The sequence below is a fragment of the Schistocerca gregaria genome, chromosome 3 (assembly GCF_023897955.1).
Source record: "Schistocerca gregaria isolate iqSchGreg1 chromosome 3, iqSchGreg1.2, whole genome shotgun sequence".
NCBI classification, from domain to species: domain Eukaryota; kingdom Metazoa; phylum Arthropoda; class Insecta; order Orthoptera; family Acrididae; genus Schistocerca; species Schistocerca gregaria.
In genome coordinates, this window is record NC_064922.1 from 146,291,624 (window position 1) to 146,317,161 (window position 25,538).

General features: G+C 38.8%; 1 protein-coding gene across 2 annotated transcripts in view; it reads left to right on the forward strand.

Annotated features, from left to right (window-relative positions):
• The window catches only part of LOC126354421 (type 1 phosphatidylinositol 4,5-bisphosphate 4-phosphatase), a 50,574-nt gene that overhangs the window by 20,281 nt on the left and 4,755 nt on the right, over positions 1-25,538 (forward strand). For both annotated transcript variants that reach the window (XM_050004052.1, XM_050004051.1), the window contains exons 3-6: positions 6,185-6,394; positions 10,727-10,776; positions 10,867-10,957; positions 22,697-22,751. In XM_050004052.1, coding sequence (XP_049860009.1) covers positions 6,185-6,394; positions 10,727-10,776; positions 10,867-10,957; positions 22,697-22,751 — 406 coding nt within the window. The remainder of the gene's footprint in view (positions 1-6,184; positions 6,395-10,726; positions 10,777-10,866; positions 10,958-22,696; positions 22,752-25,538) is intronic.

Below are 25,538 nucleotides of genomic sequence, written 5' to 3' on the forward strand. Positions count from 1 at the left end.
TGATTAGGTGTGTAAGTGTCTAAGCAATATTAAAAATGAGCAGAAATGAAACTGTAGCACTTGAGATGTTCATATGCAATAAAACTTTCATTGCATTCCAAGTACACACTGGAAGTACCTGATGGCAGCAGAAGTTTTCACACTGAAGTGTTTTCTTCACTACTGTAGCACATGAGTTGTACATCTACCTACAGTGCCATTTGTTGGTATCATGCTTGTCAGCTTCGTGTTGTCATAGACACTTCAGTCAAGAATTCAAAACAATGGTCAGGTATGGTGTTCCTGTTAAGATGCCACTGGATTTATGCCATCTGGTCAGATTTATCTCATTTTATGGTAATCAGCTTTCAGACCTAGTTGTTAACTTGTTCTATGAATTTTTCCATTCATTATTGTAGCTTATCTGCACAGGAGACACAGTATGGTGTCAAGAGTTAAAAGTAGATATTACAGATTTTTTCCATTAACTTATTTCCATTCTTAGATTTGCCTGTTTACGGATCTGAAAAACAGCCAGTTAACCCTATCTGTACTGCATATTGACTTTAATCTGTGCTGTAATGATATTATGGTGCATGATGCCACTTGTGTCCAAACAGAACGCTACAGTATTTACTTTGTTTCTACGTGGTGAGCAAAATAAAAATGTTCTGGAAAATATTTACAGTAAGACTAACACAGGATTGAGCCATGTTAATGAACATCACGGAAGTTTCTGGAAATGGCCACTGTCGATTCTGCAATTGATTTATCAAACTGTGAGACATGCATAGCACCTCTGATTGAAGGACAACAGCAGTGATGTTTCCAGTGTTCCCCTGTTCCTTCAATGTGAGGATTATTTGAGTACACCTGCCCCTTCAGTTTGCCACACAGGAAAAAAAATTGTGGTGAGAGAGAGACCAAACAATTGAGATGGCTAGGAGATTACACTGCTTCTGATGATGGTTCTCTTCTCGCCGAACACTTTGTGCAGTTATGGCAAGGTTGTCAAGACTGTATGTGCTGTTGCTCAATCACATTGAAAATATCTGTACAGTTGTTAATCTTCTGAGTGTTGGTTTACAAATGGATTACAGTTTTTGGATATACTGGTTAGCATTAATAGTTTAGTGAAAGAATCGTGTTATGATGCAGCATCAGACAGTGCCCATCAAATAGCAAACCTGAGATTATACAATTGCTCTCCACAGTACTGATGGGGATTTTCTGAATCCACAGAGCTTGACAGTTTGAACCATGCCTTAACAGAAGAAATGAAACATTGAGAACCCAAAAGTTCACCAGCAGAACTCAACACACAAAAGTTGGCCTGGATGCTCATGCACAGCAGTAAATTTATAAGGGTACAGATGCAGGACCTTTTGTCTATAATGCTTTGATGTGGCAGTATTTTAATTCCCTTCTGCACAGATGAATGGTTTTGATATTACATTGGAGTTTGTTCCAGGCTTTTCTCCACTCGGGCAGCGTTTTCTGATGTTGCTACTAAGTATGAATTGTATGCTTTGCTGGATGTTTTACCGAACCATGTCCAGTTTTAAACTCTTGGGCAAACAATCACACGTGTGCTTCATGTAACACTGGACAGTGAACACAGGCTGCTTTATCATGAGCATCATTTTGTGTTGCATTCAAGCACACAGTGAAGTACTCGGGACAGAGCATGTGGGAGATGCAAGTGCACAGATATGTTGCAGAAATAGACTGGTCTATTGAAATCACAGTTTAGAGTATTTTCTGTGATACAGCCTGTTGCTCTGTTAGGTAACAAAGGTTCACTCCACACTAGTGTTACAAATATTTTCCAGGTCAGTTCTATTTTTGTCATCCTGTATGTTATTTTATGGAATGCAGAGACAAGATAGATCTGTAGCATAACCCGTGTTCTAGGTTGTGGTGGTAACGGCTCGGTTGTGAGTTTGAAAAGCCAGTTAATGTGAATAAAGAATCTTATAAGGAGACATTAAGGATTGGCCCTCTTTGATTTTCTCCATATTTCAAGGAATTTGAATATCAGTATCAGGATATCAATTTGAAAAGCAGTACAACATAATTTTAAAATAACAAAAAGGAATAGCTTTTGAAGATTAGGTTTCTGAATACTGTTAAGCGTAAAATGTTTTGTGCTTATTAACATAGTTGTCAATAACGGAGTGAATAGTGTAAAAGTCTAGTAATTGTGAAGTCCTGATTAGTCTCATTACTAGCACTTTTAAAAAATTATGTATGTATTATGAAATGGACAGAAGAGCATGTCGATCCTTTATCTTGTGCAGTAAAGTTTAATATTCATAACAAAATTGTCAGACACAAAAGACAATGCCTTGTTGATGTAGCAGTATTTACCATTTGGTTGTAGCTATTGCAGTTTTTAAGATTTCTTTTCAGTTGGGATATTGTTGTGACTCTTGTCCATAGATACAACTCTATTGTACCAACTTTTTTATTTTCCTGTTATCTCAAAACACTCTTCATAGCTATAGCGTAAAACTCTCCAAATAAATGTCGTGGAATTTCTTTATTAAGGTGGTTATTTTTGATGGTTTGTTTGGTTATTGCACTTCTTGTTTAAATATCTATTATAATTCTTTCGTGATTTGTAGCTGACTTTCCCAAATAGCAAAATTCATTTGCTTGCATTACTATTGTATTTCCTATCTTTAATGTTTGTCCTTGCTTGTTTATTTTCAGTCTGTGATCGTCCAAGGTATTAGATTGTTTTTAACATATAGTTCACGTCCATTTTAGTCTCTGTTAAGACTGTTAAATCAGCAGCAGATCAATTGTAATTGGTTTTGATATCTTTGCTGCAACTTTTCATTGTTTGTATTGCATTTTCTGTAAGTGAATTATATTAATTTATCAAACAGTGGAAACTCCCGGTTGGAATATCAATATTTTGTAAGGAAAAGATAGATTGCCACTTATGTGAAGATGACGCATTGAGCTGCAGACAGGCACAGTTAAGATACTTACACATTAGCTTTTGGCCACAGCCTTCCTCAGAAAAGGGAGAAACACATACCATTCATTCACTAAAGCAAGCACACCTTCTACACACCTGACCTCGCACTCCGGCAGCCTGGATCAGGCATTGTGGTCTGAGCTGCCAGAGTTGGCAGTTGTGTGCGTGAGGTGTGCTTACTTGTGTGAATGAATGGTGTGTGTATATATCTCTCTCTCTTTCTGATGAAGGCTGTGGTCGAAAGCGAATGTGTCTTCTAGTTGTGCCTGTCCATAACTTAACGTCTCACCTTTACAGTGAGTAGCAATCTCTCTTTCCTTAATCTGTTACTATAGGTTATCTTTCTTGAGCTGACTGCAATTTAATGATAAAGAATTATACCAGACGCATTTCGCTTTTATTTACAGGTTATCTTCCGTGGTTATCCTTCAAATTGAATACATACGTTTGTACATTTTTGATTGTTTTTAGATTAAAAACCATGTTTTCTTTATAAAGTTGGTCTGCAAGTTGCTTTCGGTGTTTCTTTACATGTTCTGCTCCTTTCCTTTTTGCTAGCAGTGGTTGGTGCTGAAAGGCTTCATTTCACATTTGCACTTGACAGATTTTGCCATTTTGCAGTATTTCCTGCACTGCATTATTTACACTTCACTTTCTTAAACTGTTTCTGATTCCACACTGCCACAGTGTTTGTGTGTGTGTTTGTGTGTGTGTGTGTGTGTGTGAGAGAGGAGAGAGAGAGAGAGAGAGAGAGAGAGAGAGAGAGAGAGAGAGAGAGAGAGTTGTGAAATTTTCTTATACATAGGTAGAGATGTGAGAGGATGGGGATGGGTTGATGCCCCACCCCACCCCCCTCTCTAGAGAGTGTGGGGGAGGGTAGGGATGGACCTGTACGGTGGTTATAGGACAGAATCTGGGAGGAGATGGTATTGGTAAATGGAGTCTGTGGTTATATTTGTACATTTGATGTTATATTAAGTGGTCAACCAGTTTAAAGTTTCTTATAAAGGTGAGGTGTTTTTTTGTTGTTGTTTGTCCTTATGATTTCCATGGCTGTGGCTGTAATTTTATATTGGTGTAAGTGTTCTGCAGAAGTTGAATGATTTGTCCTATACTTACATGTTCCTTGTATCTAGTGTCAAATATCCTCCTGGTTTGACCTATGTATCTTCTATCACGTGTATTGCATTTCAGTTAATATATTCCTGATTTCTGATACAGATCAGATTTTCCTATTGTTTTTGGGAAATATTTCTGAATTAAGCTGTTGGTTTGGTGTGCTATTTTTAAGCCTCGTTTTCTGAAATTATTGCATGTTTTGTGTGTGAATTTGTGGCTGTATGCCATTATATACAATCTTTTACTTTGTTTCTTTCACACTGTGTAGTTTCTATTCTTCAATTTTTGTATTGGTTTGTGTGTGATTTTGTCCTTGTGTTGGTGACAGCCATGTGTTTGTTATTTTCTGTTTCTTGATTTTTCTTGTTCAGCTTTAAGTTCTCTTTGCATCCATTGTTTGAGGCTATTTGTATTATTGTATTCATTTCTAAAATTACTCAAAAAGGTCTGAAACACATCATTAGCTAACAGATAGACAAAAAAATACATAGTAAACCTCATAGTTGATAATAGAGAAAGAGCAAAACAGTTAAATTTTTTGGACATCACCATGAAGATTGAGAACAACAAACACACATCTGACATATACTGAAAACCGACGACAACAGACAAATGAGACACATCACACCACCCCAGTTCTCATAAGAAGGCAGCATTTAGATACATACTCCACAGACTAAACACAGTAGCACTAGATACAGACAGTTCCAAAAAGAAATGAATACCATAATACAAAAAGCCTCAAAAATGGATACAAAGAGAACTTAGTAACAGAGCTGAACAAAAAATCAAGAAACAGAAAAGAACAAACACTCAGTTGTCACCAACACAGGGACAAAATCACACACAAACCAATACACAAAATACAACAATAGAAACAATACAAAGTGTGAAAGAAACAGAAAGTAAAAGATAGTACACAATGGCATGCAACAACAAATACACCCACAGAATATTCAATACTTTCAAACAACAAGGCATAAAAATAGCACACCAAACCGACAACTCAATTCAAAAATACTTTCCAGAAACAATAGGAAAAACTGATGTCCATCAGAAATCAGGAATATACCACCTGAAATGCAATACATGTGATGGAAGATAGATGGGCCAAACCAGGAGGACATTTGACACCAGATCACAAAATTGCAGCCAGAGACACAGATGTGGAAATCATCAGGATAAACAGTAACATCACCTCACCTCACCTTACAAGAAACTTTAAACTGATTGACCATTTAATATAACATTAAATGTACACATATAACCACAGGCTCCATTTGCCATTACCATCTCCTCCCAGATTTTGTTCCATAATCACAGTTGAAGCCCATCCTTGATCTCCCCCCCCCCCCCCCCCCCCCCCCCCCCCCCCAGAAAAAAAATCTACCCACCCCCACTTCTCTCATGTCTCTACCTACATACAAGAAAATTTCACACAAATTTCTCTCTCTCTCTCTCTCTCTCTCTCTCTCTCTCTCTCTCTCTCTCACACACACACACACACACACACACACACACACACACACACACATTGGCAAACAAACAGACATAAACACTGTGGCAGTATGGAATGAGAAACAGTTCAGGAAAGGGAAGGGTAAATAATGCAGTGCAGGAAATACTGCAGAATGGCAAAAACATGCCAAGTACAAATGTGACATGAAGCCTTTAGATGCAAACCACTGCCAGGAGGGAGGGAAGGAGCAGAATATGTAAAGAAACACTGTAAGTAGCTTGCAGACCAACTTTATAAAGAAAACACTGTTCTAATATAAAACAATAAAAAATGCACAAATGTAGTATTCAACTTGCAGAATAACTATGGAAAAAGCTTTGTAAATAAAAGCAAAACATGTCTGGTGTAATTCTTTTTTAATTAAATTGCAGTCAGCTCAAGATGGGTAATCTATGGTAAGAGATTTTAACAGCTGCTGCGGAAGATGGTCATGCAAACATATTATCTTTGATACTTGATAATTATTTACCTTGTTTATCATTGGAGATCGTCAGTTTCTGGAAAAAAAAATGACTTGTTGTATTTAAGTTCATGAATGTTGCTAATACAGTTGACATAATATTAATCACTTCTTCCAGCCTATTAGGAATGCACCACCTGGAAAAAAGTATGTACGCTGCCCCTGCAATTGTCTGCTTATTTGCAAGAGCTCATCACAGCGTATTGCTTGTCCTCGACCAAACTGCAAGCGAATAATAAACCTAGCACCAAGTCCTGTTACTCCACCAGTGCCAACGATGCCCGGCATGTGCCGTGTTACATGTGGACATTGTCATGACACCTTCCTGGTAAGGCATTGGGTCATTCAAATCAGACCTAAAGTTTCACATGTTTACTTAATTTTGGAAAGATAAACATAAATAATAGAAATCTAATGGTTAAATTTATAAATGTATTATCTACTGTTGTAAACAATAAGTGTAAGGTGGTATAGTGTGTGTAATTATTAGAGGAAAAACTGAACTCAAAAATACGGTTTGGCTGTGAATACTAAAACCATGTTAGGATGGAAGAGAGGCTTTTATTCGCTCAGTGCAAGTGTGGAAATGTCTGAGAAGACTATAACACTCTGGGAAAACACAGCGGATTCTTAGGTTTTGCGTGTTTCAAGCAGTTTCTGTGTTAAAGGAAAGAGGGAGATGGGCACAGGAAAAGGTGAAAAGTAGTAGTGCAGGCAGTGGGAAGAAGCAGCTAATGGCAGTTTTGTGTATGCTCCTATGTTGATACAGCAACCACCACCATGTTCCATTAAAGTGCTTACTATGACAGTCACATTATGGAGCATAAATAACAAATAGTTCTTTTTAGGTCACTTTCACAAGATTGCTGCTGATCTACTTGGCTTAAACAAATCTCCCAGATTTTACAAGAAAATTGGTGACTTACATAAATAACACTGTGCTTGGAGACATTGTACAATGCAGTAACCCAGTTAATTTTCTTAACTTTCTTCCTTATACTTCTTTCATGAGTAGTACCTGTAAAAATACTTTGAAGAAAACATATTTAAGTATCTTGTATATCACCTTGAAACATAGCCCATAATTTTGACATGTACACGAAGGGAGAACCAGCCAACTTCTTAATGTTTACAAATTTTAAATTCACATTGTATGTGCAACCCATTCCCCCCCCCCCCCCCCCCCCTCCACACACACACACACACACACACACACACACACACACACACACACACACACACACACACACACACGCTCCCACCGTCTGGCCATCCTGGTTAAGGTTTTCCGTGATTTCCACGGAAATGCTGGGATGGTTCCTTTGAAAGGGCACGGCCCACTTCCTTCCCTAATCTGATGAGACCGATGACCTCACTGTCTGCTCTTCTCCCCGAAACAACCCTCACCCTCCCACGATATAAGTTTTGTTATGTTTTTGTTTTTCAGGTTGGTATTCTGATCAATATGCAATTATTTATTGATTGTAATTTTTTTATTTGTAATTCACTGTGCTATTTGAGTTTACATATTTTCATTATTTGGAGATACAGCAGTGAGTGGCACTTTGGACAGTAGAAAATGGTATGCAAAGTGGAGAGGTTGGAACTTTTTCTGATACAGTCTTCTGTTTGAGTTCATTAGAGGGGTGACAGCACTGGAGGCAGCCAGAAAAATTTAAACCCTGCATAGGCAGAAGACCATTGGACAGAACACAGCAAGAAAATGTTTTTTTCATTTTCAAGTTGGTTACTTTGACTTTGGTGACTGTCCACATTCAGGAAGAACTTTGGAGTTTGATGATGAATCTTTAAACTCATTAATCCGTAATGATCCATGTCTGTGCACTCAAGAAATGGCAAATGTGATGAACTGTGATCATTCCACCACCGTGTGACATTTGTGTGTAGTGGGGAAGCTTCAAAACTTGGGTGTATTGGCACAGCATTCTCTAAGCCAAAATGACAAAAATCAGCAGGTGGCCATATATGCACCTATGCTTGCTTGTTATCAATTTGCTCATGAACAACACTGACCATTACTACCCTGTATCTTTACTGGTGATGAGAAATGATGTCTTTTTGCTAAAATGAAGAAAAGAAAGCAATGGGTGAGGCTGAACAAAGCAGCAACTCCCTGTACAAAGACGTGCAAACATCCCAAAAGATAGTGTTATGCATCTGATGGAACAGGGACTATGTGATGTACAATGAATTGCTTCCCTGAGATGTAATCATTACTGCTGACATTTATTCTCAACAGCTGAGACATCTTGTAGATGCAACCCCAGAACAATGGCCAGGAATATGGCATGAAGTGATGCTATGATAGGATAATGCCAACCCAAATTCTACTTCAGAGTCCACCAAAAAAATGTATACACTCTTTATCAGGCTCTATCAAGATATCGATATTGTCATTCGATTTAGAGTTAAGAATGTGTTGTTGTATGGTCTTTGGCTCAACAGATGTTAGAACTTTCATCTCGGTATTGAGAAAACAAGATGGTGGGTGCACGCTTGACATTCGATCAACGAAAATGTTTTATGAAGTAGTTTTTCAAGTTTGTTAATGCTGTTGAAGAGCAACGTCAATGGAGGCAGGAGTTTGAGACAGAACCTGCCTAACAATTAAACACATCATTGACAAGTTTGAATTGCATGGAACAATTTGTGATATTTGCAAAGGAGGATCAGGAACAAAGGCATACAGCTACAAGTATTTCTTCGTCAGCTCTCATGGTGGAAACATTTGTTGATTCTCCACAGAATCCTGCTAAGCAATGTGCACGCGACGTGGGGGATAGCTGTTAAAGCATACAAAGAATTCTGAAAGTTGCAAAGTGGAAAGTTTACATTCCACAATTACTGTATGTGATTGATGACAACGAGCTTGATTACCGAATGCAATTTTGCGAATGGTATCAGCAAATGGTAATTGATGACAGACAATTTGTGATGAAGGTAGTGTGAAGTGACAAGTCACAATTTAAACTTAATGGAACCATGAATCACTTAAGTGTTTACTGGGCACCAGAAAATCCGTATGTTGGTGGATAAAGCACTCAATCTACCAGGGGTTCACGTGTGGTGTGAGCTATCGTCTAGGGGCTTAGTAGGACCCTTTTTCTTTTCTGTTACTGTCACTGGATAGATGTAACTGGAAATGTTACCACATCAGTCTTGCCAGGTACACATGTATTCTATGGAACAGATGAAGAGGTCTTCTGCTAACAAGATGGGGCAGCACCACACTACCACCTAACTATATGAGCTTTTCTAGATGACAGTTTTCCCGAGCATTGGATTGGACGAAGAGGGCCCATTGAGTTCCCTCCACAGTTGCTACATCTAATGCCTATGGACTTCTACTGTGAACTGTGAAAGATAATGTCTATCAACGTAAGATATGTGTGCTGGAGGAACTTCACCACGAGGTTACAGTGATATATGCAGCAATCTCCACTGTAACATTGGCTGACGTAGTTGTGGCAGCCGCGCATCATTCTGTTATGTGTATGGCCACCAGTGGTGCACATTTTGAACATTTAAAGTAACCATGTGCTAAACTGAAGGTTGTACAACATGTGTGATCAACTATTAAATGTAAAATAAACACATAAGTAATACTTTTCCCTCCTTAAAGTGTGTGTACATTTTTCTGGCAGACTCTGTATACTGACAAGAAACACTATATGGCAGTTAGGTTGGGAAGTCATTCCACACCAGTCTTATGCATGTGATCTCGCATCATCAGATTTTTCGCCTTTTTTGCCCTCTGTCGAACAGCCTACAAGGGACTTCCTTTCCAGATGAAAACACATTCCAAACATGGGCCGACGAGTTCCTTGCCTGAAAGCCCTGTTATTTCTACAATTACAGTCTTGAAAACTTACCTGAGCATTGGCAGACTGTTGTAAATAGTGAACAAGAATATTTTATTGATGACTGAAGTCTCTGTTATGTGTATCTGTTGTGTTTATTTAACTTACAGTAAAATTCTATGAACTTACGTACCAACCAATAAATACAAGACAACTATATCTCTTTAGTTTAAATTTTGTGATTGCAGCCGTGAAATGCAGCACATCAGTGGTTTCCTGTTTGTGGTGTGAGACCATAGTGTATTTGTATGTTAGTGACTTAGAGAAGTTACATACCCTCTTTAAATTTGCATCAATCTCTCGTAGAGGAATAATGCAGAGGGAACCTGCATAAGAATCTATAAACAGAATTTTACCAAATTACCCTCCAGAACATGAAAGAGATAAAGGTTAGATATCATATGAGTTGAAATAATTACTTGAGTTTCTATTTTCTTCACTGGTGCATTTTGAGGGTTTGCACTCTCATGTGACTAGCAGTGGTTTACATTTTTGTTTCTTCCCTTAGGTGGACTTGATTCTCTCATACCTTTCACTTCAAAAACATTCTGCCTAGAAGCACACTGCAAGCTATTACACATATACGCACATGTGCAATGGAGTACTGAACACATGTGTAAAAGTGAAATAGGGTATTAAACAAAACTTTAAATAGATCTCAACCTCACTGTGTCAAAGGGTAGAACTGTATGCTATGCTAGAGCCAGATTTAAATGCAGTTGTTGTTTGCATTGTAAAGACTGAATTGTAATTTACTGTTTCTTCATTTTTCTTCACAGTTTAATACACTTAATAATGCTCTTGCAAGGTGCCCTCATTGTCGGAAAGTGTAAGTATTTCTCAGTAAATCATGAAATAAAATACTTTGTGATGTTTTTCAGATTTGTTTTTTAATTAATGTTGTTTGTTAACTTCTAAGGTCATCAGTTGGACCAGACTTTGCTAGAGCCCGAGGGATAGTGTTTATAATAATTGGTCTGGTTTTCTTGGCTGTTGGCATTGGTGTAACGGTAAGTACTCAACATGCAATAAATACATTACAATGCCTGTTGGTGATCCTTGAAAATTTCTCTCCATTATTGAAGCACAATGGCTAAAGGGAATGCCTACCTGGAATACTCATTGCATAGCCAAGACAACAGTATTAGACTCTTGGATAACAAACCACAGAAACACCAAAGATGTATCAGGCAGCAACTAGAAAGGGGGTGGAGGGTGGGGGGCTGTGTACAACAAGCAACTTTGCACTTCAGTGGTTCAAATGACGCTGAGCACTATGGGACTTAACTTCTAAGGTCATCAGTCCCCTAGAACTACTTAAACGTAACTAACCTAAGGACAGCACACACATCCATGCCTGAGGCAGGATTCGAACCTGCGACCGTAGTGGTCGCTCGGTTCGAGACTGTAGCGCCTAGAACTGCTCGATCACCCCAGCCGGCTGCACTTTAGTGTCAGCAGGCTTTCACTATAATACAAATAATGTGGCAATTGTACATCTGTAGCATACAGGTTTTGATGACTTCATGACATGCCCATCAAAATGGTAGAACACTAACAAAGTAAGAATCATCCATACATAGCTGTGTGTGCAAGTATAAAAAACATTTTTTCATTCTGAAATCCACTCAAAATAAGTCAGTTTGAGAGAGATTAGTGGTCAATAAGTGTAGCTGTGTTAGGTATGAAATGCCTGTACTATTTTAATTTGCCTAGTATGACCTGTAGCTTTAGAAGATTGTGGGGCAGGAGGAGGTTGTGGATGGTAGAGGTATACCTCTGTGGGTCACAAACTGTTCTTCCTCGTGATGTGCTATTTAACTTTCGGTTGAAAAAGTATGCACTTCTGTAAGTAGCAACACTGGTCCATTCCTCATAGAATGAATAATTGCCAGAGGTTGTATAAATGGTGTTCTTGGTCTGTTCCTATGTCAGTTATATTGTCTAAATAGTTTGAACAATGATGAATATTGCACAGAAGTTGATCTGATCCAGAAACTCCTGGAAAATAGCTGATGTGCTGGACAGATAGAATGGAGGGCTACAGCATTGATATAGCACAAAATTGTGTTAATGGCTATAACAGCATGGAATTTTGTGTCTAGAGGAAGTGAAAATAATATTCAGAGAGATCAGTGTACAAATAACAAAGCTTCCCAGTGAGATGTGAAAGCACTGCTTTTGTTCGGGATAATTGGTGTATATCTACCACAGTTTGGGTGTTGTGACCTTCATCTCCAAAAATCACAAAATTCTGAGAGATAAGTCCAGTTTGTACATTACCACATGACTCAGTGCAACCTGCCACAGGCTTCAAGGTAGTCAACTAAATGCGATACTAAAACATAAGACTTTAAGTGCCATTGTTGGGTGTTGCATGCTGGTAAAGAATGGATGCACCCATATCACCAAAGAACAATGGAACTTTATTAACACAACGCATCAACAGAGTTTAGTATGAAGAAGCTTCAGATATTAATATGACACAGTGCACACTCACAGTTTCTTAGAATGTACAAGACATTGTTTATGTTAGCATAGGCCTAAGTTAATTACTCTGATCTGTCGTAATAGAGTATCAGTGACGGAGTCAGGAAATGTTTGTATGAGGACATAGTGATTGTTGCACTTATGATGACTTAATGGTTCGGACACTTTGTGGGAGGCAGTAGGCTCCAAGTCGTGTGCAGAACTGCTTACGATGGATGTAGTACCACCTGGTTCCTTGGTGATTGCTGAGATGTGAACTCTTGGGGTTGGGTTGCTGGCATATTGGAAGGGCAGCAACTCACAGTAGAAAACTGTGTTGTTGGTGGCTGGACTGTAGGTGCTGGCCAAAGCCAAAGTTGCATTGTCCCTCTTTGTTATGGCAAATATGGCAGAGCCATCTTGCTGCTGTCAGTGGCTGTGATATAGATGATAGCCGAAGATACGGCATTCCTTGGTCCCTGAGGGAGTCATGGCAGTGCCATCATTGAAAAGAAGTGCCACTTAAAGGGAGGAGGCTTCCCAGGGACAGTGGATCCAGCAGTGGGTTTCGGCAGTGGTGGAGACATGGACCTAGAAGCAGGGCCAAAGGCCCTTGCACTGGCAGCCTGGAGGTAGGTAGGTCCATCTGCTTGAGAACTGGGAGGAGCTGCCCTAGATAACAAGAGACGTGCAGGGTTGCTGTCAAGTAGGGACTCCTGGGTCACTAAAGGTGCTGTGACCTTGCAAAGCCATGCTTTCAAAGACCAAGAAACAGGAGTAGGGGGGGGGGGAGAGAGAGAGAGAGAGAGAGAGAGAGAGAGAGAGAGAGAGAGAGAGAGAGAGTCGAGCTGGTGACCTGGATGGTGGCAAGACAAGAAGTGCCAGGCACTCTGCATTGAGTGGAAGGCCCAAGAGTTCACAGGAGCAACAATAGCTGGAGGTGTTTGGGAGTGGTGACCAAACTGGGGCGGCAGAGGGCGAATTCCTGCAGAAGGCATGATGCACACTGTGAAGTCTTCTGTTGGAGGAGTAAGCAAGAGTATGAAGTCAACATGTCCCACTCTGGAAAGGAAGGAGCCCAGGAGAGGTACAGAGTCACCGAGGCCGTGGGCTGAGTGTCAGTGACGGGGGAAAGGAAGGTGTAACAGAGGATGGGCTGTCAGTAGGTGAAGAGTTGCATGCAGTGGACTCAGAAGAGAACAGAGCAACACTACTATAAGATGAAGAGAGAGAGTTTGAGTGGACAGGTGCCATGGATATCGGAAACAAAGGAAAGAATCTGACTGGGAGGGGGGGGGGGGGGGGGGGTGGTTCACTGGTTTGTTGAGTGGGCCAGTGGTGAGGACATTAATGGTACTGGAGCCTGAGGAGATGCTGGAGGTAGGAGGGTCAGGATAGGCCAGGGGAATATCATTGTGGAATGCTGAGGTCTGGAGGAAGTGTCAGCTGTGTGAGGGAGGCGGACCGCAAGTCAGGTTGAGGCTGTGTCGTTCCTGCTGGGGCAGTGTCGGGATGGGCAAGCTCCCATTGAAGCAGCTGGGGGAGGGGGGGGGTACGCTGTAAGAGCTGTGCCTGAGGCAGAAGCTGTGCTGACATGTCTGTTGCTTGCAGTGGTGCCACCATCCTACATTGTAGTTGAACCAGTTTAATAAAGCCCTGGAGCAATTGTTATACCTGCTTTCCCTGCAACTGTAAAACCTGAGTTGGTGAAAGCTGTGGTTTTGTATTAACCATGAGCATGAGTGATCATAACCACGTATAAATCTTGATTTATTTACTCCACATAAATGTACAAATAGTGTCAAATCTTCAGTAACATGAAATAGTTAAAAGTGAACGGAATAGAATCAGAGTTGTTTTCAGTTAATAGCACAAGCATGTTTTTAAAACCCCCATAACACTGGAAACAAAACAAAACACAAGAAGTTTCACTGTCCACTAGACAGAAAGAAGGCAAAGGGAGCAGATGAGATGATCTGTAATCATTACACTTTTTATAGCAAGTATGTCCATACTCATATGAGAATTTCGTTGCATTGATGCAACATCAAGGAGTAAGTAACTTGTAACTCCCACACTGCAAAATCTCCAACAGAAAATGCAGTACTAAAGAATTTGAAAATGAGATATACTAGGGCTACTATAGAAGCAGTTAGTGAAGCAACTATCAACATGTCTCTAGAATGGTAAGACTGAAGAAAATCACTAATGTAGCTGGGAAATGTTTGTATGCAAACATAGTTTGTGGTTGATTCACTCATAACAACTCAGTGGTTTGGATGTGATATGCAAGGCCTTGGGCTCCATCTGGTGGGCCATACATGTGGCCGACATAAAGCACGGAGTATGCTGTGTGGTCAGTGAATGATACTCCAATTGAAGGACTGTGTAGCAGTTGATGTTACACCTAGAGAAGTTAGCTTCCAATGTTGATTACCTGTAGAGTAGCTGGACAGTGTCTTATAAAGTTGCCCTGCAGAAGAATACTGAGAAAGCATGGTGATGGTACATGACTTGCAGAGGCAAGACAGTGTCAGTAACAGCAGCCCCACTTACAGCAAATTTAGCACCAAGTGGCACTGTGGTTGTTGCTCAGGGTGTGTTCTCCTGCATGTGGGATGCTACTTGAAGGGTGATGTGTGCAGAAACTACATCTGTGTAGTCCAAATCTTGCTGGAACAGGGATGGAAAAGCAGCACAAATAGCACTGATTTATCGCAATGGTACATCTTCCAGTACTATGTATACAGGATTAACACCAGAGAATTGGAATACATTAAAGCAATCAATCCCACAAATGTTATGGAAATATTTTTGGTTGACTACCTCAGACCACAGATAATGATATTTTTGTGTGAGTGAAGCATCCTACATCCCCCTCAGCTTGAATAAGTAGTTCAATCACATCCTAGCATTAGTGTGGTCCAAGATGAGATGGATGGGACTTGGCTATGTACAGGTTGTTGCAGATTAGAACTTTGCTGTGAACCCCATGTTCTATTGGAACAGAATCTGGTAACTGACACAGTAAGGGTCATAGGGATTGTGTGAACAGTGTTGACTTGCATTGCTGATGACAACAATGCAGCCCTCCTTTTGGTGCTGTGAAAAGTGGAGGCTAGGTGATCCTAACATCCATGTGTCGTAGACGAGGTCTTGGCAGTGGGGCGACCTCACAGTTGTGGCGAGATCACTCTGGACAGGAATGGAGCTCATGCATTGGGCTAGCCAGTAGCATCTGAGAGCATGGCCGGAGGCTAATGGTGCAGAAACAGTGTCTCAGGGCAGCAGAATTGACATCTGGGCTGTCTCATTTTGGAAGCTCTCATACAATGGCTAGCAATTCCTCCAGACTGATATCTTGTAATTTGAGGACATCAACCTGGAATAGTTCAGATAGGTCCTGTACCAGTTTGTCCTGTATAAGGATATTTGCTTCTGTCTTGCCACATTTATCTGGCACGTCAGTGGATGTATGGCATAAACTGATTACTATGAGACACGACTGCCGTGATTGTTCAGGGAATTGAAAGAGCTACAGCCATTCGAATACCATACGCACAATGTTGTCACAGTGAAGATAGAAGTAATCAGATGTGGATAGTTAATCACATTGCTCATTTTTAATTCCCTATGCTTCGTCAATGATGTTAGCTAATATTTTGTCCCACTCATAGCATTGTAAGCCATGCTATTAGGTCTCATACAAACAGCAGCATTGGAAACAACAATATGTTATAGGAAAAAAGCAACAGTATGAACATGACAGCTGCTCATGTCATTTGCAGCAATTTAAGCTGTAGTATTAGGTCTCAACCCAATCACAATCTCAAAGTTGTGAAATATGCAGGGAAAAAAATGATCAGATGGAGCAGTTGTCATTGATTACTGTTCACTATCACCCAATTGGCTTCAAATGATGACAGTAAATTGCTAACAGCAACACACAATGGAAGAACTGTGGACACCATAGTTGCACTTGCCAAGCAGCAGACTGCATCTGTGATTTGTCCAGCTGCAAGTTGTTGGTGCTAGTGTGCTGCATGTTAGTTCCTGCAGTTGGTATAAAATGCAAGATGCAGTTGCTATCAGTGCCAGAAATGGTAAAAGTGTTGTCTGTACTGAGGTGGCTGGGGCTACCTTGGGGCGTGTCTACAGTGGTGTCTCAAAATCTCTACCTGACATAGCAGATAAAACACACCCAGCTGGACACAGTTTATTTATGCACTAAATGTGCATTAAAACCAATAAATTGCTTCTTTTAAACAGAACTCCATGAAATAGCTCTAGAATTGAGGTTTCTGACAAGGAATATTGTTCTAGAAGATTCTGATACTTACTCAATTCCACTGACAGACCATGACAGAGAAGGTCTCTGCCCATTTGTATTCAGTGGCAATGAGGCCAATCCAGAAGAGAATCTCATTTTGTTCTTCAAATGCACCTGAATCATAGCTGACATGTTTTTGGGGATTGATCTTGCTAGAAACACGAATCTCTCAGGATATACTAGTTACGTAGCTGTCAAACTGATGGTATCATAACATTACCCGTAATGAGTATACTGGGCAGCAGCAAGTTGGCAAAGCATCCTTTGAAGCACCCAAAGTCCAAGTGGACACACACACACACACACACACACACACACACACTAAAAATATGCATTGTGTCTGGCAGAATTTAATATTAACTTTGGGTACTTTCCACACACCAAATGATTCTCCAGTATGAGTATGTAGACTAATGGTGTCCCATCTGCTTCATATATATCCAAATTATCTCATAGTGCGTGTGTGCGTGCACATGTAGCCATTGTGAAATGACTATTGGATATATTTGTAGCAGATTGGACACTATTGGTCTACAAAGTCTTAGTGGACCATAATTTGGTGTGAACAAATACTGGTTCACTGGAAAATATGAAAAGTCCGTAAGGCATACTAGAAATTTTCTGCAACAAACAAAACTTGGTGGAATCAATCACCACAAAACTTCCACTTTAGAGCCACTTTTTTTTACATGCAGCCTCATGAAGCCAGAGCTAAACCATGCCAAATAACTGAGGAAACACAGTCCTGTGTAAAAAGGAATGTCATACTGTGCTACAGCCTCTGATGCTGTCAAATTCCCTTCCAGCACAAGTATAGTAATGCAGTCAAAAATAGCCTGTTGACAATGAGGCATGGCACATGGATAAAGTGGCTGGACTCAAAGCCAGGTGGTTCAGATATCTGACCCCGAATTGTTTACAGTCATTGGCTATTATAGAAAGATTGGTGAGATTACTACTGAATGATGTTAACCTTCAGGTAAAGTGATCATACAATTAAGTTAAGCAGTGTAGTCTCAAAAAGTCTACATTAAAGTTTTTAGGTCACTTGCCTTTCGAAAAAAAAGTCAGTAGTAATCATGTTTCAGTCCTTTAATACTTTCAACTGGACAGTTGGCACAGCAATCAGAGCACTTAGTTACTGACCAGGATATCATAGGCTCAAATCTCCATGCTTAAATTTTGTGTGTGTGTGTGTGTGTTAAAAACTTAAGATTAACTTTACTTTAGGGAAAAATAAGCTGTGGTATAATGCCATACAGGTGTGACTTTAGATAATCATAACGTATATCCTTTTCATTCAGACGTTCCCTTACCATTAATTAACTATGCCCAGATGCATTTTTGGAAATGTAATCTAAGTTTATGTTCTGCTATGAGGGGAAATAAATGTACATGTTCCAAAGGGTCTTCTATTAAATATAACGGGGCAGAAGATTGTGTCTTTGAATGCTTTTATGGCATTTATCGTCTGATAAATTGTCGACACAACATTCGAGAAGAGATTGCCCAATTGATAATGTGAAATAAACATTACAGTTATCTGTTTTTTGATAGTAATGCCAAGTGATCTGTTCACTTTTACAAGTATTACTTTTGGGTGGTCACCAATCAGTAATAAAGTGTTTAAAAATCTGTGTGCCATTGACTATAGAGTCTCCTGTCCAGAATTCAGTCATATAATCATTACAAAATGTCTTGTGTTCATGCTGTTGCTGTTGTGTAGACTGCTTAATCAACTTTTGTTTTACTAGACTCTGATGCAGTTATTATTATTATGTTTTTTGCAGAAGTCAGTGTCATTCCATGGGTATGCTAACAGCAAATGTTGCTACCAGTTTTATTGTACTTGCCGCAACTTACCTACAATCATTCATTTACAGTCTAGAAACATCTATTGTGGAAAATTAACTGCCTGTCATTGAAATAGGTCAATGTTTTCCATATAGTAGCTGTCCCGTATGTCAAGGGAAAAAAGTTAGTTAGTTACGTGTTCCATTGATGAATAGCACGGATAAACCGTTATGATGTGGAACATGTCAAATGCACAAGAAATGCACACAAGAAACAAGTTTTTACATTATAGTGTTATACCTAAATATTTCTGTTATCTATCCTATTCCCTTAAATGGCACAAAATGCATATATCATATCTCCAGATTTATTTACTCATATTCAAGAATTCATCTATGGTGTAGGAGTTGTCAAGGAGGTATGATTTCAGTGTGTTTTTGAAACTATTACTGCTGTCTGTCAGACATTTTATTTTGTTTGGTAATTTATCAAAAGTTTTATAGCAGCATATTTTACCCCTTTCTGTGGCAAAGATAGGTTAAGTAAAGGATAGTCTAGGTCTTTCTTTTTTCTGGTATTGTAATCATGAATGACACTGTTGATTTTAAACTGGTCCATGTTGTTGAGAAAAAATTTCATTACTAAGTAAATGTACTGTGAAGCAGTTGTAAGAATTCCTAACCTTTTAAACAGATGCCTACAAGATGTGTGACTATGAACCTCACACATTATTTTAACTACTTTTTTTTGAGCAGTGAATACCTTTTGACTAAGTGTCCAGTTGCCCCAGAATATTATTCTGTTTGACATCAGAGAGTGGAAGTATACAAAGTATGTTAGCTTACTAATTTTTACATCCTCAAAATTGGCAATTATTCTGATTGCAAAAGTTGCTGGACGTAGTCGCTTTAGGAGATCCAAAATATGAATTTTCCAATTAAGATTCTCATCTATATGTACACCCAAAAACTTAGTATGCTCTACCCTGGCTGCTGGCTTCTTTTGATGTGTTAAGTTTGTTGAAGGAATTACACTTTTCGCAGCAGAAAATTGGATGTATTGTGTTTTTTCCAAGTTCTGAGCAAGCCCATTCGCAGAAAACAAATTAATAACTTTTCCAAAGAGCTTATTTGTATCACTTTCTTTCGGACTTTCTTTTATTGGATTAATAATTATGCTTGTATCATCAGTAAACAGTGTCAGATCAGCATCTTGTTTCAATAAGGGAGGTCATTCACATATATCAAGAACAGGAGGGGACCAATGATCGAACCTTGTGGAACACCTAATGTAATTTCACCCAAGTTAGATGAATCACGTGAATCACTTGAAGTGTATAGAGAGATTTTCTGCTTCCTGTTATGTAGATACGACTTAAACCACTCATATGCTGTTCCATGTATACCATAGAATTATAATTTCTCTAACATAATGTCATGGTTCACGCAATCAAATGCTTTGGATAAGTCACAGAATATTCCTACTGATGACATTTTACTATTTAAAGACTCTATTATGTGGGCAGTGAAATTGTAAATATTGCTGTCTCAGTGGAACAACATTTCTGAAATCTGAACTGTGTTACTAAGTATCCCATTACTGTTGAGATGGCTAACCATTCTTGACTACATTACTTTCTCAAAGATTTTTGAAAATGCTCTAGGAAAGGATACTGGCCGGTAATTATTAACATCTGTGGTTTCCTCCTTTGCCGGCCGCTGGTGGCAGAGCGGTTCTGGCGCTGCAGTCTGGAACCGCGCGACCGCTACGGTCGCAGGTTCGAATCCTGCCTCGGGCATGGATGTGTGTGTTGTCCTTAGGTTAGTTAGGTTTAAGTAGTTCTAAGTTCTAGGGGACTTATGACCTCAGCAGTTGAGTCCCATAGTGCTAAGAGCCATTTGAGCCATTTGTTTCCTCCTTTTTGTAGAGAGCACTGACAATGGCATATTTTAACCTGTCTGGAAAAATACCTTGAGTCAGTGATGCATTACATATGTGACTCAAAACATCAGCTGTAATTGCTCCACATTGTTTTAATAGCTAGTTACAGATGTCAATTACTCCAAAAGAACGTTTATTTTTCAAAGATTTAATAATTTTCCTTGTTTCACAAGAGGTTGTTAGATGAAACTTAATCTGACTAAAATTTTTCAAAACTGACTATTCCATGTAATGCCTGGCTCTTTCTTTTGAACTATTCTCACCAATTTTTTCTCCTACACTTAAGAAGTGATTGTTAAATACAGTGGCTACCTGTGTGCTGTTGGTGAAGGTGGTCTCATTCTTTTTAACAGTAATACTATCTACCCCAACAGTAATACTACCTACCCCAGTGTTGCAGCTTAACTTCGGCCCATTAATGTAGGTAGCCTGCAGGTTGAACATTGAACTAGAATTACGACCAGCAAAAAATTGCATGTTAAGGGCCTGCATTGTGTGTCTATAGGTAATAATAGCATATTTAATTTTCAGAAAGAGTTTTTGTCTTCGTGGAATAAGTCTAGAAAACAAACAAGTCTATTTTTGCATAATGTTTCAGATAATAATTTCTTTCCACATGTTCTCAGTGTAATCCAGAACAATGCCATTTGGACCCTGGCAGCAATTTTCTGCAAGCACTTTATGCTGTCAAGTGTTCATAATAGTTAATCAAATCTCAGATTCACCAAACATGTTTCCTATGCATTATATAATTGCATCGTATAATTACTGCTGGGTGTCATATGAAGTGTAATAAAAAAGGAACAGGATTTTTAAATTTGCAGTCTTTATACATCATATTTTGAAATCTTTTTTATGTTGTTGGTAGTCATGTTTCTGATGTATGATTGCATTTTCAGCTGCTTTGATTATTTAGTTTATCATTGACAGTCAAAAAGAATATAAGTGTTTTCTAGTGCTAGGTGAATTTTTAAATTTGAGAAAGATGGATTAAAGAATTAAAATTAAATTTTGCTTGAAAAATGCAATGAAGTATAGCACCACATTCAAAATGTGACTGTGGCTTGTGGTGAACCTGTTATCTGAAAGACAGAGTTGACGAGTGATGTAAACATTTCAAACAGGGTCAAGATGGCTTTGAAGATGATGACCACCTGGATGCTCTAGCACATCAATTACTTGCAATGTGTAAGAAGTAAACAAAATGGTTCTGGAAAATTGTGGAATCACCATCAGAGAGGTTACTAATGATGTCGGCATACCCTTTGGCTCATACCAAGCAACTTTTCAGATGTTTTGGACATGAAAGGTGTAGCAGCAAAGCTTGTTTGAAATTCAACAATTTAGGAACAATCATCATCATCATCATCATCATCATGTATACATCACTCAGGAATTGCGGAATCACGTAGACAACGATCCAGAACTTGGAGAGAAGGTTAGAACAGGTGATGAAGCATGGGTATGTTGAAACAAAGGCCCAATCATGCCAGTGGAAATTGCCAGAAGAGCCAAGCCCAAACAAAATTAGAGAAGTTAAATCACATGTGAAGGTTCTTCCCACTGTGATTACAGGGGGATAGTGGTCGTGAGTTACAATGGTTTAGTGTAGACAATAGTAATACTGTGTGAAATTATCCATGATCCAACTGTGTGTCACACGTCCAAACACAAAACATCACAAGATGTGAGACTGTGTGTTGTCTTCTCTTGCTTTTCCCAGGTTTCATCCTTGAACAGTAGCTCTGCAATTTTTAATCCATATGATGGTGTTCTAGTAATAAATTCATCTTTGAAAGGTTATTGAAGGCTGTATGGGCTGTCTCACTAGTAGTGAACATCTGTAAGAAAGTTGTCAATGAAAACTGTGTACATTTGATTTAATGTTAAGTGCAAGTTATTGCTGCTGTCAACAAACATAACTTCATTCACTAATCTCTTTCATTGTTTTTTGCCACAAGAAGTGATCAAAATGTGTGACTGAAGAAACAAATATCTTAAGTTTTCTGTCTGTTACATGTATTTTAGTTAAGACAGAAATGCATACAATACTCTGTTAATAATTATAATGGACTTTCCAGACTATTGAGTAATCTGTGTTTTTTCCTTGTGACAAAAGAATATTAATTTTGTGCTTTCGAATTAATTTTGTGTTAAAATTATTTCTGTCTGTGCTGTGAAAATTTTTGATACTTACACGTATTTCTATTCTCAGGTTGGAACTTATCAGTTGGTTCGTAAAAATGGAGGCATTTATGTTGCGTATGTAGGTATGTATCTGTCTTTGATGCAAAGTGATAAAATTTAAATCTATTGTTTCATATTTTGAATCACTTGCATCTTGGCAAATGCACAAATCAAAAGATCAGAACAGAAATTCTGGAGTGATAACGTGCCTAACTGTTTTTCATTTGTCCCCATTTAGTGTCTGAATTTTGGGATTTATGTTTAACAGCACAGTATGCATGATGATCAGCCTCAGGTTAGATGTAGATTGCCCTCCACTAGGAAAGTAATTAGTGTGTCCCTATCCATATGTTCTGACTTTGAGAGTACTGGTGTGAAGCCGCTATTTGCTGCAATTTTGACCTCTAAACATTGTGACTTGAGACCAAAGGATGTTAATATATTCCTGTAGAATATTCTTCCCCACAGTTTGTTTGAGAGTCCACTAAGTGGCAACAGTTGTTGTTGAGATACTGTGTCAGATGTTGATAAACCACATTGAAGCTCATAAGTCAGACGGACATACAGGCCAGGGAAACAAGAGGTATTTTTTTTTTTTATTGCAAATCTAGTCGTGGGCCACAAAAGTTCATTAATCAGATAAATAATTTCAGTCAGTGTTGACCATCTTTAGACCTGTGTAAATCCAGTGTACTACATAATTCTGTTACTTCATGTCTATACATGGTTAATAAACTTCTGTGGTTCATGACTGGATTTTAATAAAATAAATATTCCCTGGAGCTCTGTGGAGCTTTATTGTGTATATGTCACAACTTGTGAAACAAAAAGTGCCTTATGTATTTATGGAGATTTTCATATTGTCATGTGCAACCAGACATTTCTTCCAAATATATTGCATGTTGAGTTGTCAGAAGGAGGGGTCTATCAGGCTCTAACTATTGTGATGTATTAGATGCTGTTCAGACTACTCTCCATATGTAGGAGTTGGCATTGTATGTTGTACTCAATGTTAGCCCAAACTGTCACTGTGCGTGTGTGCGGGTGGGTGGGCTTGCACGCACGCATGCTGCTCAGCCCAACAGTGCATGCTACTAGACAGCAGTCAACGCACCAATGTTGAGCAGTTATGTGGCCATACTTGTAGGACAGGTTGAAGCAGAACGTGTCCAAAAACAGTGCATTTGCTTAAATATCATCTCCACAAACACTGTATAGCTGCATTAATGTTTTATTAAAACCTCAACAAACAAGTTTGCTGATTGGTCTTACATGCAGTATTACTTTTATTTTGTTGCAGATTCCATAACAAGATGACAGTGTAACAGCTCAGCTTTAATACTTCACTTTGTTCAGTTCACTTGCCTTTTCAGATGTGCTATGAAAAAAATAATAACTTACATGCCGTTGATTTTGGGATGCGTAAATCACATCCTCAGGCGCCATGTGGATGCTGCCGATAACTGAGCTCACAAAAAAAAAAAAAAAAAAAAAAACAAGTCTGTATGGTTTACAAAAGTGACAATCAACAAATCAACTAACAAATGATCCTGTGACCTGTCTTAGCTGTTGTCTTGATTGACACTTGTGCTTGTGAATTTGATTATTGGTGACCTCTAGAAAGTGTGTGAGGGTGGGATTTAGGTACAGTATCCTGAAATCAAGTGCATGTGGTAAATGAATTTTCAAAGAATGCAGCTTTATGGGCAACCAAAATGAATAAACAGAAGTCAATTGCTTGTAGATTACTTCCCCATTGTAACAATTACTGAATTCATGTGCCCTTAAATGTGCGCCAGATTGTCTAGTTTTTCAGTGTGCAACAGGTAAGGATTACTTGTATAATGACATCAAAAAGGCAGATATAAAGTGAAAACTGCCAAAGGGAACTTAGTAAATGACAGCTGATTTCAAATAATTCCTAATATGGACAATTCAAAAGCTGTGAACAATGTGATACCACATGACATAGTTGGACAGCACAAACATGGTGAGACAGGAGCATAATCTGCCACAGAAAAACAACCAACATAAAGGGTATGTGAATAAGAGACATATACAGACTATCAGAAATTGTCCTACGGTATTATCATCTCTTGCTGGCACAAAAAACAATGTGGAAAATACGACTCAAGAGGACACGGGTAGCTATAGACTAAATAACAGTAATCTTCCCGCAAAAAGTAGGCCTACATATAAAATTGACATTTACACTGGTAGCCAAGGGGAGGAAAAATATTAGGGCTAAATTTTTCTGTCTTTCTTCAGGGTAAAAATGACATAGGAAAAAATGAGGCAAAAGATCTTTTACCTACCCTTAAATGGAGATGCACAATTTTAGAAATACGAACGTGATCTTATTTTCTATATCTCATCATCATGACCTACGCAATTGGTCCTGTGCGAATCAGGAAATGGAAAAATGAATAAAGCAATGCAATATCTATGCAGGGACTTTAAAAATGCAACATATGTCAACATAAGCACACTATGGAAAAGATTCCATACAACACATGGTTTTCACATTAACCAACTGGGTAGGTAAGATCACGGAAATAGTATGAAAACAAACACACTGCAATACACAAATCAAATTACACCATTGAAAGACACAAGTGATTTAACTTCAGCACCAACTTCTATCAAGAGTGATGAAGAAAATGCTTTTTACCAGAGATAAACATTCCTTTAGTTCCAACATAGACTGCTACAGTGCTTATCATTCAGACATATCTTGGGACTATACAAGTGAGGAATGAATCAGTGATCAAATATTTACGTTGCTTCAGGTCAATATCTGTTGTATAAGAAATAAAATATTAGGTTTGGAACATTTTTGTAGCATTAAGAATACAGATGTGATACGTGTG